Source organism: Platalea leucorodia (assembly GCF_965183815.1).
Source record: "Platalea leucorodia genome assembly, chromosome: 3".
NCBI classification, from domain to species: Eukaryota; Metazoa; Chordata; class Aves; order Pelecaniformes; family Threskiornithidae; genus Platalea; species Platalea leucorodia.
This window is the reverse complement of record NC_138825.1, coordinates 53,311,973-53,325,993: the sequence shown is the minus strand read 5'-3', so window position 1 is coordinate 53,325,993 and position 14,021 is coordinate 53,311,973. Positions and strand designations below refer to the sequence as shown.

The 14,021-nt window shown below is 45.2% G+C and overlaps 1 protein-coding gene across 1 annotated transcript; it reads left to right on the top strand.

The window, feature by feature from the left end:
• Positions 1-1,188: 1,188 nt before the first annotated feature.
• Positions 1,189-13,706, top strand: LOC309587907 (solute carrier family 22 member 2-like; the record flags this gene model as incomplete). The annotated part of the gene is made up of 11 exons (XM_082306475.1): positions 1,189-3,022; positions 4,864-4,967; positions 6,067-6,221; positions 8,387-8,555; positions 9,544-9,658; positions 9,771-9,877; positions 9,994-10,208; positions 10,646-10,754; positions 11,835-11,947; positions 13,034-13,133; positions 13,640-13,706. The coding sequence occupies exons 1-11, from the start codon at positions 2,612-2,614 to the stop codon at positions 13,704-13,706; spliced, it is 1,665 nt and encodes a 554-aa protein (XP_082162601.1). The 5' UTR covers positions 1,189-2,611.
• Between the last annotated feature and the right edge of the window lie 315 nt (positions 13,707-14,021).

The window sequence follows — 14,021 nt, the reverse complement described above, 5'->3', positions numbered from 1 at the left end:
AAAACCTCTCAGAGGAAGAAGTATAATTGCTAACTGTCTCCACGAGGTGGTACCTGAAGTACAGTAATGGCTTCAGTACAAAGCTCAAATACCAGATTAAGCTCAAGGCCAGTGTTTTAATAACAAATCTCCCAGACAAAACATCACTAATCACTGCAGAGCACAGCAACCTGCAAAAAACAACACCAATCTTTAACATGTACAGCAAAAAAAAGAGCGTGGTGCAGATCAGATAAATAGAGAACAGATGAATCAATATCATGACCCGCAACTGTTAACAGATATAAATTCCTTAATATGCTCTGGTTAATCCGTTATTATCTCAAACCCTTCAAGCCCCACGTTGGGTGCCAAAAAGGACTGTCATGGTTTAATCCCAGCCAGCAACTAGCACCACACAGCTGCTCGCTCACTCCCCACCCCAGTGGCATGGGGGAGAGAATTGGAAGACTAAGAGTGAAAAAAAAAAACCAACCAAACCTTGTGGGTCGAGGTAAGAACAGTTTAATAATTGAAATAAAATAAAATAGTAATAATAATAAGAATGATAAAAGAATATACAAAGCAAGTGATGCATGATGCAATTTCTCACCACCCACTGACCGATGTCCAGCCAGTCCCCAAGCAGCAGCTTCCCTGGCCAGCTTTCCCCCAGTTTATATACTGAGCATGATGCCACATGGTATGGGATAGCCCTTTGGCCAGTCTGGCCCAGCTGTCCTGGCTGTGCCCCCTCCCAGCTTCTTGTGCACCTGGCAGAGCGTGGGAAGCTGAAAAGTCCTTGACTTAGTGTAAGCACTGCTTAGCAACAACTAAAACATCAGTATGTTATTAACACTATTCTCATCCTAAATTGAAAACACAGCGCTATACCAGCTACTAGGAAGAAAATTAACTCTATCTCAGGCAAAACCAGGACAGACACCTACCTGCATGGCACAGTGCCACCCAACCCCTGTCTGGACTGCAGAGAGGGTGGTGGGAAATCAGAAAAAAAGGCCCAGTCTGGATCTAACTTTTTTAGTTCACGTGGAAGTTATACACACCATTACCAACTGGTTAAACAAAACCGCTAAGAAAGAAGCAATGTGAGGTTTTTTTGGGTGTGTTGTTAAGATGCAGCCTAATGGCTTTAAACTTCACCCACTTCCCGGGCAGGCTTTGGTTTCGGCTTCCTTGGCCTCAGCTGAGTGCAGGCACCTTCCTGCTGAGGGAGGCTGCGGGGGCAGGCTGCGAGCGTGGCGGCCGCTGTGCACTTGTGTGTCCCCATGTCCCCCCCCCAGCTCCACATGGAGCCCCTGCAGCCACGGAGGTGAAAGTCTGGTGTGGGGTGGTGTTGTGCTGGCCTTGGGGTAATGTAGCTGTAAATGGCTGCAGGAGGGGAGCTCTTGTTACCTTGCTTCAGCCATTCCTGCCTGAGAAGAGGAGGTGGGAGAGGAGGCAGCACATCTGTGTGATGCAGGGAATGATCCGAGAGTGCAGGTCCACAAAGCAGCTTTCGTGCCTGATTAGGCTGCTCTTGCTCTGATGGCTGATGGGCAGCGAGACCAGGTGAAGAACGGGTCCTATTTCTGTCCCTGGGCCAGAATGGCCTTCTAACCTGGTTTGTTTTTTGGAGTGTATTGAGAGGAGGTCTTTAATTTTTTTGCCTGGCTGCCTAAACTGTGCAAGTCACTTTTCAGACCATTTTTCACTTTTTTCCATCTTTAAAATGTTACCTTCACTTATGCTTTTCTTTGTGATGGAAGCAGCTCTTGTAAGCAAAAGGTGTTGGAGTAGCAAGTGTCTATCCATAGACAGCATGAAGTATCATTGGAGCCTGATATAACTGCATGTTTTTGGGGGTGCCCCACAAAGTCTTACAGGTCTTCTACAGTAATAAATAGCTGTTTTTGCCCTAAGTATTTTGTATTATGGCTTCCCAAAGCTATTCCCAGTGCGTAATTCCTTAGTGAATGCTTTTTATCTTTTGTATCACTGCAAAAATACGGTCATGTGAAAATTGTGTTTCCTGATGTAGGTGGGAGAGGTTTTCCTTGGAAATGGAGGAGTGTGGAGAATGAGGGTGGCTGCAGGGGTGAGACATACATGATACTGGAGTTTGTGGGAAAGCCGTTCCTTTACCATTACATAGCTCAATGTAGAGACACTTCTATTTCACAGTTTACTTACCCGTTCTTCATAGAACTCGGTTGATAAGCCTTGTTCACATGCAGTGCCCAGCAACTGCTACACTAAACTTTTCATTTGCTTGCATGTTTGTGGAATTTTCCATCTACACTTGCTCCTTAAAAAGCCTCTTCTTTGAGGAGCTTGTTTGGCTAATAAAAAAAACCCCGAAGTGCTATGGCTGTTAGCGGCTTTTCTGGAGAAAAGGAACATATGTGCTCTGATTAGGGGTTAAATGCAAATTCTCCTTGGGTGAATTGAGGTCTGATTTCAAATGAAACCTAAAAAATAAAGCTTGCAACATGTAGTTTAATAATTTATGGAGTTAGTCTTGACTTTTGGTCAAATGTCTTTGTTACTTAAATAGCTTTGCTGCCAACTAAATGTATCAGTGCTGCAGAGGAGACCTAGATGAGGTTTTTGGGGTGGTTTTGATGCCAAAATGCCAACCCTAGATGACATTTTGGAGAATGTTGGAGAATTTGACAGGTTCCAGAAGCAAACCTTCTTTGTCCTGTGTTTGCTTTCTGCTGCCTTCACCCCGGTGTACGTGGGTGTCGTCTTCTTCGGGTTCATCCCCGAGCATCGCTGCTTCAGTCCCGGGGTGGCTGAGCTGAGCCAGCGGTGTGGCTGGAGCCTGGAGGAGCAGCTGAATCACACGGTTCCCGAGTGGGGCAGCCATGGGGCTGGTTTTGTCAGCCGCTGCAGGAGGTACGAGGTGGACTGGAATGCGACGGGCATCAGCTGCACTGACCCCCTCGGCAGCCTCGTGGGCAACCGCAGTGCCGTCCCCCTCGGTCCCTGCCAGGACGGCTGGGTCTACGACTTCCCGGGGACCTCTCTTGTGACTGAGGTAAAAACAAGTACCCCCCGTCCCTTGGCACCTCAGTTACAGACAAGCTGAGGGACGTGGGAGAGGGTTGGGGTAGCCTAGGCTGTGTTGAAATGACACCCGTTTACCTGGACGAGGGGATCTTCTTGCTGTGAACTTGCGCAGGGCGCTTCGCAAGTTGTCTTCCCTCTGTCCTTGCTGTGAAGTGTTGCCCTGGCTGCTCAGGAGGCTTATATCTCCAGCTGGGGAGCAAAGCATATTTCAGCAAATAAATCCCTAGGTAGATAAAGTCCAGTTCTGAATGAAACTCCCGTGGCGTGAGAGGTCGGATTGGTGGAGGTGTGTAAACAGTGCCTGTGAGGGATCAGCGGGTCACAGCACTACAAACAAAACCAACCGATCCCCAAGTGGGCGCGCTGCACAGACCTCTCAGTCTTCTGGGGATCCGTGCCCAGATGTGAAGGTCTTGATTTCTTTTCTTTTTTTAGATGACGAAAGTCTTCTAAAGTTTGTTTCAAATATGATTGAATGACTATGGGTGGGGGAAAGGTAATCACCTCCTACAGTTAAACAGCTTAATTCAGGAATAAATTGCAGAAAATCCCACGGCTGTTTTCTGTTCTCAGAAGATGTGTGAATAAACTGAAAATGGTATTTAAGCTACTTAGGGTACTTTAGGGTTTTAGGTGCTTTACCTTTAAAAACAAATCAGTATATGGGATGACAAACTTGATTTTGTCATAGAAAGTTCCATCAAATTTTTGGAGATGGTGGAAGTCAGGATTCTTTCCCCCACATATCTAACACAAACAGAGGAGCAGGTAAATTCTGTGTTCTAGCAACTTCAGCATTTATAGTTTTGTAAGAGGCTGGAGCTAGATTTTAGGTGGTGTACTGTAGGTGTACTTCTTTCAGCAAAGTATGGACTGTGTGATATTCAAGTGAGGAAGTGAGACACCTCAAACGGAGGGTCTACAGAGCAGCAGCGCAGCAGGCACATCTTGCTGCAAAAGGCTCGAGCAGATGCTGTGGTCCAGATGCCCCCACTGTGACCTCTTGAGATTGCGGGAAGCTGAAAACTTGCAGTCTGTGTGGGTTCGTGCAGTCATGCTCTCGCATCAGTCTTCCCTTTTCTTCTGAAGGGGGTGCCAGGCCAGGCCCGTGGGCCGCTTCCTTCACAGGATAACCAGGAACATCACATGCCTCTGCATGCATTTTGGCAATGTGTTTTGCTTCTGGATGTGACTGTTTCCATGAAGGCTCTTGGGCTCTGTTTGTTGTCCCTTGCTCTGGCAGCTAAGCAAGGGAAAGAACAGCACAGAGTAAAGCATGTTACTTTGCTCGAAGGAAAAATTTAGACATGGAAGAATAGCCTCATAGGAAGCCCCACAGAGCATCAGGAAGAGTATCTGTCTGGTTTTATGTTGATTAAAGATGCATAGCTTTAAATAAACCCAGCTACCAATAGGATGGGAAGGGATTCTCGGTCATGTTAGGACAGCTTTTTGAAATAACTTATTCTCCGGCAGCTTTTATGTATATCTACTTAAGTAAGATAAGAGAACTAAGGCCAGATGGCAAATATGTGTGTGTACCCATGTGGCGTAAAGCTTGGCCCTGGATTATGTTCTTTCCAGTAACGAGACAGGGGACATGAATGGGAAATACTAGGAAACCGATCAAGGGCCTGATCCTGTTTTAATGTTGGACGCTTAATTAAGTCACTAGGGTTTCTGGGTACTGATAAATTGGTCATTGACCCAGAAACAAATTTAAATCTTTATCTGAAGTGAAGGAAACTTGTGGATGTGAGCCAGCTCCTTGTTTCACTCTCTTGCTTCTAACTGTGGTTGCTCCTTTAGTTTAACCTGGTGTGTGAGGACTCCTGGAAGCTGGACCTCTTTCAGTCTGCTGTGAATGCTGGTTTTTTTATTGGCTCCATAAACATTGGCTACATAGCAGACAGGTAGGTGTGGGCTGACAGTAAAACTCTCTGACCTCCCTTATCAGTGTTCAGCAACTCAGCTTAGTAAAGGTAGAGAAAGGTTGTGCAACTGCTATCATCTCTGCTCTTCTCAAAATAAGGTCAACCACCTGGATGCTCTGTCGCGGTATGAGAAGCGAGTACTCTGTCTCTTAGGTCGTACCTGGTGGATTTGCACAAATCTCCCACTCGGTGAGTCCTGCAGAGCCTGCAAGGACTATTTTAGGACCATATACACCAAACTCCCTACCAGAGCCCTGTTAACCGAAGCTAGGAAACGCTGGTTCAGAGCCCCCACTTGATCTGTCACGTGCTGTGTGGCTGCAGCTTGGAAACATCTTGCATCCTTTGGAGAAACTTCGAAATAGTAGACGCAGAGATTGCCAGATAGGTACAACAGCAGTTACTGTGAAAAATCAGAAATCCCTGTGTCCTGGCATCTTTAGCTCCCTGTTCAGAGCCAGCAGAGCCAGCTGCCCTAGCCCAGGTGGCTGGGGTTAAAAAGAAAAAAATGCCAGCATTAGAAGGCCCTTCTTCCCCGTTGTTCCCCTCCTGCCTAGGACTACAGCAGGCTCTGAGTTGCTCCAGCTGTGAAATGCAGCCCACTCACAACAAGATCCATACATATCAGATTTTTGGAGATTAAGATTGTGATATATAAATCTGTTATAAATCTGATGCATGCAGACATATCAGAATCATAATATTAACCCATACTTATTTTTCGCTGCCATTATAAAAAAACAGATTACTAAGCTGCCTGTTCTGAAATTCAGGGATAACAGTCACAGTCCAAATATATGTAAATACAGGACTATTGTTCTTTAACTTGGGAATTTTTTTCTTTTTCCTGAAAGCCTTTGTGGAATTGCAGAGCAATTGGCACAATAATTTTTCAGGGAATAGAAAAGCAGATAAGTGAGTAATGGGCTAAGAATAAAAGTCAGTATGTATCTATCCCTTATATAGCAAAGTTGGATTTTTTTCTTTTTTTCAAAGATGCACAAAGCTCTTACTAGTTTAAAGTGCCTGTGTTTTCATGACTAGTGTTTTGCTTTACACGTATTATCTTCCAATCCAGGTTTGGCCGTAAATTTTGCCTCTTAAATACAATTCTTGCAAACGTTGTCTGTGGAATCCTTCTGGTCTTCGTGCCCACCTACCTGTGGATAGTCATTCTCCGGTTCTTGCAAGGGCTGGTCAGCAAGGGCTGCTGGACTGCAGGCTACATCCTGGGTGAGTTCAGACCTTTTACCAGGAGCAAGACTGGCTGCAAAAGATGAAGAAAAAAAACAATCCAAAAAACCCCCCAAAAAGCCATTTAAAAAATGCCTCCCATGGTGTTTTATCAAGAAGTTTTCTCCCTCTTTGACTTCTCAGGATTTTTTCCAGCACTGTCATTAGGGAGATGTTGCATCAGTAGCCTTCAAAGCTCAAGCAAGCAGTAGTATACTAGGGCTGTTACCTCAGGATAGGCTTTCCCCTATGGTGCAGACCCCCTTGGCAGATCTGGGCCTCTGGGCTCCTCTCCCTCCCCTCAGGCGCTGGCTGGGGAAGGTGACGGCCCCGGGGCAGACTGCAGCTGCTCCAGCCCCGTCGCAGAGGGGTGATGACAGAGGAGGCCATTAAAGAAGCAGGTACAGGGTGGGGAAAATTGGAGGCATTTTTATGACACAAAGAGCATTAAAGGGCAAACAGAGGCTTTACAGCCTAAAAATAACTGAAGAGCAGCACACACTTGCTGAGAACAAGTCAAGCTGTTTGGGTATCAGTGCACTTGTCTGAGTGGAGACCATCCCAGGGGATTGCAAAGCAATGCAAGGAGCCGGGCTGCGCTGATGCCTTTCCCAGTGCCTTGGCCTGATCGTGTCTGGTGGTGAAGCACAGCTGCGTGGCAGCAGCGTTGGGGCTGGCTCAGGACCACTTTCTGGTGCATGGAGGAGCTGCCTGGGACTTCTCTGACTTCTCTGGTGTGGAGTTCAGGCTCTTGTCAAGAATACCCAAGACCAAGCAATCCCCAAAGCAGCAAATTAAGTATTTTAAATGTTGCCCAATAGAGCCTTATCTGGATTAGGATATCAGGTGGCTCTGCCAAATAGCTCTGAGTGATCCAGTTCACTGTGATAGTGGAAAAAATGTAAACGTCAACACCCTAAACTTCTATTAAGTCTTTTAGCAGGGACATCTTGCTAATGCAGTTATGCAGATGTCTGATATAAATAAAATAAAAACATCTCGCCCACAGTCCAGATCATCTTCTGCCAAGACATGATTGTTCCTTCCTGTGCATATTCTAGATGCTTCCTTGGCCTCTTAAATCTTTTCCTGGCACAAATGAAATCTTCATCACCTCTCCTGGGGAACTTTATGCCATTTGAGAGCATAAAATCCCTATCAGGATAATGACTTGCCCTATCCTGATATTTTCCCTCAGTTACACCTTGTTACTTCTGGATTCTCCTTGAAACTCTCTTATGAGAGAGAAGTCACCCAGAATCAGCCCCAAAGCCCCTTTAAACTTGTAACCTCTCCCAAAGGGTGGCCAATGCTGAATGCCCAGGGAAGGGTACAAGGACAGAGCAACCTTGTTGTCATGCTCTCCTGGGACACTTTACTACCCTTCAGCTGCTTTTGGCTCAGTCCTACTGAGCCTGAGGACATGTCTTTGTGTCCGTGCATCGTTTGGCCAAGCAGTATTAGATAATCTGTGGCTCCAAAACGCAGCACTTCCTTTGCTTGCTAAGTAACTGCTTTCTGTTCTTTTTCTAATCGGTTTGCTTTCTTGAAATCACACAACCGGATGCAAGATCTTGAGTGTGCTTGTGCCTGCCTGCTGGAATAGTTACTTTTAGCTCTGTATCAACAAGACTTAACCTGTGGGTCTATCCTGTGATGTGCAGTTGCAAAGTGTAGATGAGTCGTGAAGGCATCCTGACCGGGGAGCTGTATGCCATCCTGTGGTACAAGAATTTCTTATATACTTGGCATGAGATGCAGGCTGAAAGGCTGCACTTACTTAGAAAACAAAATATGATGTTTTGTTATTGGGTTGGGGACATTATGTAGGTTGGTGTTTGATTTTACAACAAAATCCATCTGTTCACTTTGAGGAATGTTTGATTTACTCACAGATTTCCATGAGAGAGGACAGTACTGGATGCCTTTGGCCAGTGCTTTCTGCTCTGCTGAGAGTTTGGGTGACAGAAAAGCAAACCTTCCTCTGTGAGCACCAGGGGATTTTTGTCTGGAGGCTTTATGCCAGGAAGCCCAGAATTACCAAGAGGGTTTCTTGGGGGCGTTAACGCAGCATTGGTCTTCCAGTGTCCCCACAGAGCAAGTTACTGCTGCACTGAGTAGTCATGGCTGAGCTGTCGTTCACCTGTCTCTGTGCATGTTTGCAGTGACGGAAGTCGTCGGTCCGAAGTATCGGAGGACGGTGGGCATCCTCTACCAGACAGCCTTCTCCATTGGGCTCCTGGTCTTTGATGCCGTCGCTTATGCCATCCCTCACTGGCGGTGGCTGCAGCTCACCGTCACCCTGCCAAGCTGCTTCTTCCTGCTCTACTACTGGTAAACGGGCTTTCGTTGTACCTCTGCCCACAACCCAAAAACCAGCTTCTTCTGCCTCCCAGGGCTTGATACCGAGGGAGATTTGGCACTGCTTTTTGGTTGTGTGTGCTTAGTGCAAAGAGGAGGTACACAGCAAAAAGGAGAGGGAAATAGGACCCCTCAGCAACTGAGACTTCATTGCATCTTAGCCTGTGCACCACACCTGACTTCTATTTAAAGGAAAGGCCACTTTGGAAAACGCTGGGGGAGAGTGGTTTAATATCATATATTATCTTCATTGAGGATTTCATAAAGGAAAAGTAATGCCTTGACATAATTTAGTGGACCCTACACTGAAAAGATGGTTATTGAGAGATTGTTGAATGCTAACAGAGCTGTAACAGGTTGTTTACATGTTCTTTTAAGGAAAAAAGTTGCAGCTTTTTGTGGTCCAACCAAAAGAAAGCATGCAGGTTCACCTGTATTTTGGATTCTCTCCTCTCTTTTTGATTGATATTTTTCAGTTTCAGTACTTTGATTTAAGAAATTGTCTGGATGGGTCGAGAGGTTAGGAATAGTAGAAAGAGATTTGTGGTCTTCCTTTATGCATATTTGTGAATTGGTAAGCCAGTTCTAGATTGTTTACTTCTTCTTAACCTGTGATGGCAGAACTGGAAAATGACCGCCTAAGAGGAGCCAGTTTGTGGTGAACAGGCTGAATAAAATGATGGTGCCACTCCCCCTCAAAGCCCTTCCCTGATTTATGTTTAGTAAACTCTTCTCTGACTAAAGTCACTACCACAACTGCTCCTCTTCCCATTTTAGCAGCAGGATGTACTACTTTTCCTGATGGGGACACACACACACAAAAAAACAAAAAAAAAAAAAACACCCAAAGAAAAAAAACACCTGCCTCTATTCAACCAAAGCTCTCTCTCCATAGTCTCCATACATGGGAGCACTATGTGAGCTTTGTTTTGGTATATAATAGCATCTGCTTGCATCGTAGGTGCCTCCCAGAGTCTCCCAGGTGGCTGATCTCTCAAGGAAAAAATGACAAAGCTATGAAAATTGTCAGTGATATGGCTAAAAAAAATCGGAAAAAGATGCCTTCCCATTTTGAGGTGAGCTGAGGGTTTGCTTATGCATATAAACAAGCATCATGCTAGTGCCTTCCAACAGTTCCTCCCAGTAGAAACTTACTGTACTTGGTACTTTGTACTGGCTCTTCCACAGGATATTAAATTTGAAGAGGAAGATGGCAGAAAGCAGAGTCCTTCACTCATTGACCTTGTCAGGACACCACAGATGAGAAAAAACACATTAATTTTGATGTACAACTGGTAAGAAGATAATGTTGGAGAGCTGTTTTTGAAGCTCTGGTTACGAAGGCTCCAGCAGGACACAGACCTCAGTCCTCTGACTGACTAATGAAGCCAGGGTGCTCTTCTCTGCCTAGGTTCACAAGCTCTGTCCTCTACCAGGGGCTCATCATGCACATGGGAGTAGCCGCTGGGAATGTGTATCTGGATTTCCTCTATTCTGCGCTTGTCGAGTTCCCAGCCGCCTTCATCATCATTGTCACCATTGACCGCGTTGGGCGGCGCTACCCCTGGGCTGCAGCAAACCTGGTGGCTGGGGCTGCCTGCCTTGTCACAGCCCTGATCCCAGAGGGTGAGTCACCCGCACGAGGCCACGCGGTGGCTTCCCACCCTGGCGTCGCTCCCCGGGAACAGCACTCACCTCTCCCTTTTCCCCGAGGTCCAGACCCAAAGGTCCGCAAACCCACCCCCGCCATCGGGTGCTTCCTCCATGACTTTTAGTAGCGCTCCTCATGCTGCAGAAGTGAAATGAGGTTGATTTGTAGCACTGCTAATAATAAATCTCAAAGCACCTGGGTCCCCCGTACCGCTTTGGGAGGGTCCCCATGCCACAGCTCATGCGGTGCTGGCTGTTCGCATTCCCTCATTCACACAGGTGAAACAAGACCCCTTAAAAACATCAAGTGATATGGGATCAGAGGTCCTCCATAGAATAACACTGGTATATTAACTGATTCTGGCTAAATCACTGGGATACTTTTAAATGTGTTGAATGCATTTTCTCTGCAGATATACATTGGCTAAAAGTGATTGCTGCTTGCATTGGGAGAATGGGAATCACAATAGCTTTTGAAATGGTTTGCTTTGTAAACACTGAACTGTATCCAACATACATCAGGTAGGTGCATCCTCTTCCCCATTGGCATTTGGCCGGGAAACAAATAGTTGAGGCCAATGCGTATGTTTTATGCTAAACTAAGTTGTCCTCAAATGCTTCAGAACTACACAGGTACTGCTGAACATAAAGTAGGTGGAGCATAAGTAAAATGCTTTAAAAAGTAGATTCTTAAAGACAACAAATGTACTTTAAGGCAGATGAAAACTCATGTGACTGAAATAAAGCGAAAAGTGGAGACAGCCAGGGTGGATGAGGGTTCTGAAGTCCCACGCGGTGCTTGGATTTGTGTCTTGTTTGAATCAAAATAACATTTAAATGGATCTGTCTGGAGTGGAGTCTGCTATGGACAATGTGTGTTAACTCAAGCCCTTCACCTGAGGACTGGATTTTTTCCCCTATTTGTAAGTGGGCTGCATGGTGAATAGCTCAGAAGCAGATATGTGCACTGCAGAAATCTAAAGCTTGAGAGTTAATTCTTCTTCAAAATTTCCTCTTTCTACCCAGTGACTGTAGGCCATTGCCTGCAGAGAAGATGTCTGCACTGACCAGATGAATCTTACTTGTCCTTTCTTCATTGGAGAGACACTAATTATATGAAGCTACATAACACATGAAATCATGAGACTCTATTAATCTTATTTCTCTATCCATAATGAATACAGCAGAGTTTTAAATTTTATTAATGGTGTATAGCAAACAGAAGGATTGTTTGCCACCCTTGCACTACGTCACCTAAGATGTACTGAAGCTAATGGTTTTACATTTTTACTGCATCTGGAGACTCCTGTCAGACACTTTGGGCCTGATTCTCTTCTATCTTTAACCTTGGGAATTTGCTTACACCTGTGAAAATACAGATATACTTTCTGGTTCCTATTTGCTAAGCTTTTTATTCTTGCAGTACTTAGGTCTGAATAACTTCCCGATGTGCCCACCACTGGAAAACCAGGGCTTTGCAAACTGTTTTGGCATTTTGTGGTCTGCTGAGCTGCATGCCCTGTGCAAGGGTCAGAACTGTGATCCCTGCCCTTCCGTCCACAGTACTGTGATGCTAACGTGATCCCTTTGCTGTTGAACCAGGAACCTCGGGGTGATGGTCTGCTCCTCCTTGTGTGATGTTGGTGGAGTCATCGTCCCATTCATTGTCTACAGACTGGTGGAAGTCTGGCAGGATCTGCCACTGATAGTCTTCAGTAAGTGCCATCTTACCTCCGTGCCGGCAGCTCCTGGGGTGCAGCAGTGGGGCCCAAGTTTCAGAGGGAGGGAAAAGCAGCTAAGGCAGTTGCCCCAAATTCAGCAGAAGCCCCTTCCCATCTACAAAAGCAGTAACCTTCAGTTTATAACAATCTGGAGCTTGTTTATGCATTCATGTCTCCTTTGCCCTTATTATTGTTCCTTGCATTTTAAAGGAAGCTAGAGGTGAATACAGGTTCGACAGATGGCAAAGAGCTGAAAAATGTTCTAATGTTTGGATGAGATTAATATTTTGATGAATTCAAATCTGATCAGTTACTGCTCTTCTGTGAGGTATATTGTCTCAGTCCAAGAGCCAAAACTTAGAACTTCACATAATTGCCTATTTAACAAGCCTGGCTGTTATACTTCAGCTTTTCTGACAGTCTGTTAACTGGCTGTTCTCCAGCTATTTGGAAAGAGGTTGGTAAATAAATGCAAGATGAGTGTTTGCAGACTAGTGACCTGAACTCTCAGGTCAGGGTCTGTAAAACCTTTCTGAATCTTTAGATCAGCACACTGTTTATACAAAAAATGTCTTGAATGGAAATATGCAGTTTTTAACAGACAGCACGTTTAGGAGGGTGCTTGGTAGATTTAAAATACAGACACCAAACATGTACAAAGTGCGTAAAAGAAATTATCAGTGGAGAACTTAATCACGTTGTGCAGGAGATGATAATATATTGTGTATATATTTTTTAAATCATGTTACGTAAATAGCAGAAAAATGGAATCCATTTCCTGGCATACACTCAGACCAGAAAGGGTTTTTTCCTCTTTACAGTTGTCTGTCCAGCCCGAGATGCCATAGTTCAGGGCATAAGTTGCAACTGAACTTGGCTCATTGCTGTCTCCACGTGGCTGCCACATCCTCCAGAGGTGGCATGCAGGTTCTGCATATAGAGCCTTGACATGCCCATCTTGTATGAAGAACAAAATAAAATGCCATTTATGAGTGCTTTGTGCCAGGCAGTAGAAAGTGGTGTATATGCTGGAAATTGGTATATGCTAACATGCTCTTTGTGCATCTGTTCGATTTGAAGCTGTTCTTGGTTTGATTGCGGGTGGATTGGTGTTGCTTCTACCTGAAACTAAAGGAAGAGTTTTGCCTGAGACCGTTGAAGATGTTGAAAACTTTCATAGGTGAGTCTGGATGATGAACTCTTAGCAGCTTTCGCTTGAAATTGTGCAAAATCCCTGCCCAGAGCTCCTTGGGGAAGCCCAGGGATTACTTGCCTGCCTCCTATGTTTCCAAGAAGTTGCTAGTTAATGCCCAGACTCTAGCTGGAGAGACTTTCTTTTTCCCACTTGTCTACCTAGGCATCTGAAAACAAGCAGCATAGGTCTACTGGCCTGTGAATAGCTGCACTAGTCTCTCAAACCTGCTGCAACACTATTATAAATGTTATTTGTGCTTAAAAAACCTAACTGTTCTTGTGGAACAGAAAAAGGGCATTCTTGATAGCAGCTACTCATGTGGTGAGTGAAGCACTAGTATCTACTGAGGAGCCAGAGCAAATCTAGAGTATTTTAGGATTAGCTGCTCATTTTCTCTGGGGAAGAGGCAGGGCAAATGAAAAACTTGAAGTTAGGTGCTCACTGAGCACCTTCATTCCTGGTTTACTGCTCATGTCTTGTTATTCTTGCAGGCAAAGTGCTCCAAAGGCCAAAAAGATCTATCTCCATGTCCAAACATCTGAAGTAGCACATGACTGAAGAAGGCATAAGTCTTTCTGGGTAGCCTGCTTTAAGGCACTAGCATGGAAAGGCAAACTGGAATAAATACTCTCTCCTGTCTTGCCTCTTTTTTGTCTGCCTATCCTTCATTTACAAAGTTTGAGGGTTTCTGATAGGATTGTCCCTGTTACTGCATACCTGCTTCCCTCTCTGTACACTATAATATAAATATGTTTCAGAGCTGGGAACTTTTCGTACCAGCTGCGTGGACCTCAGCATGGGGGCAGATCTTAACTTGGGGATGGTGGGGTCCATCCCAACAAAACTTTAGAAACCTCCATGAAGTCTGTTGTT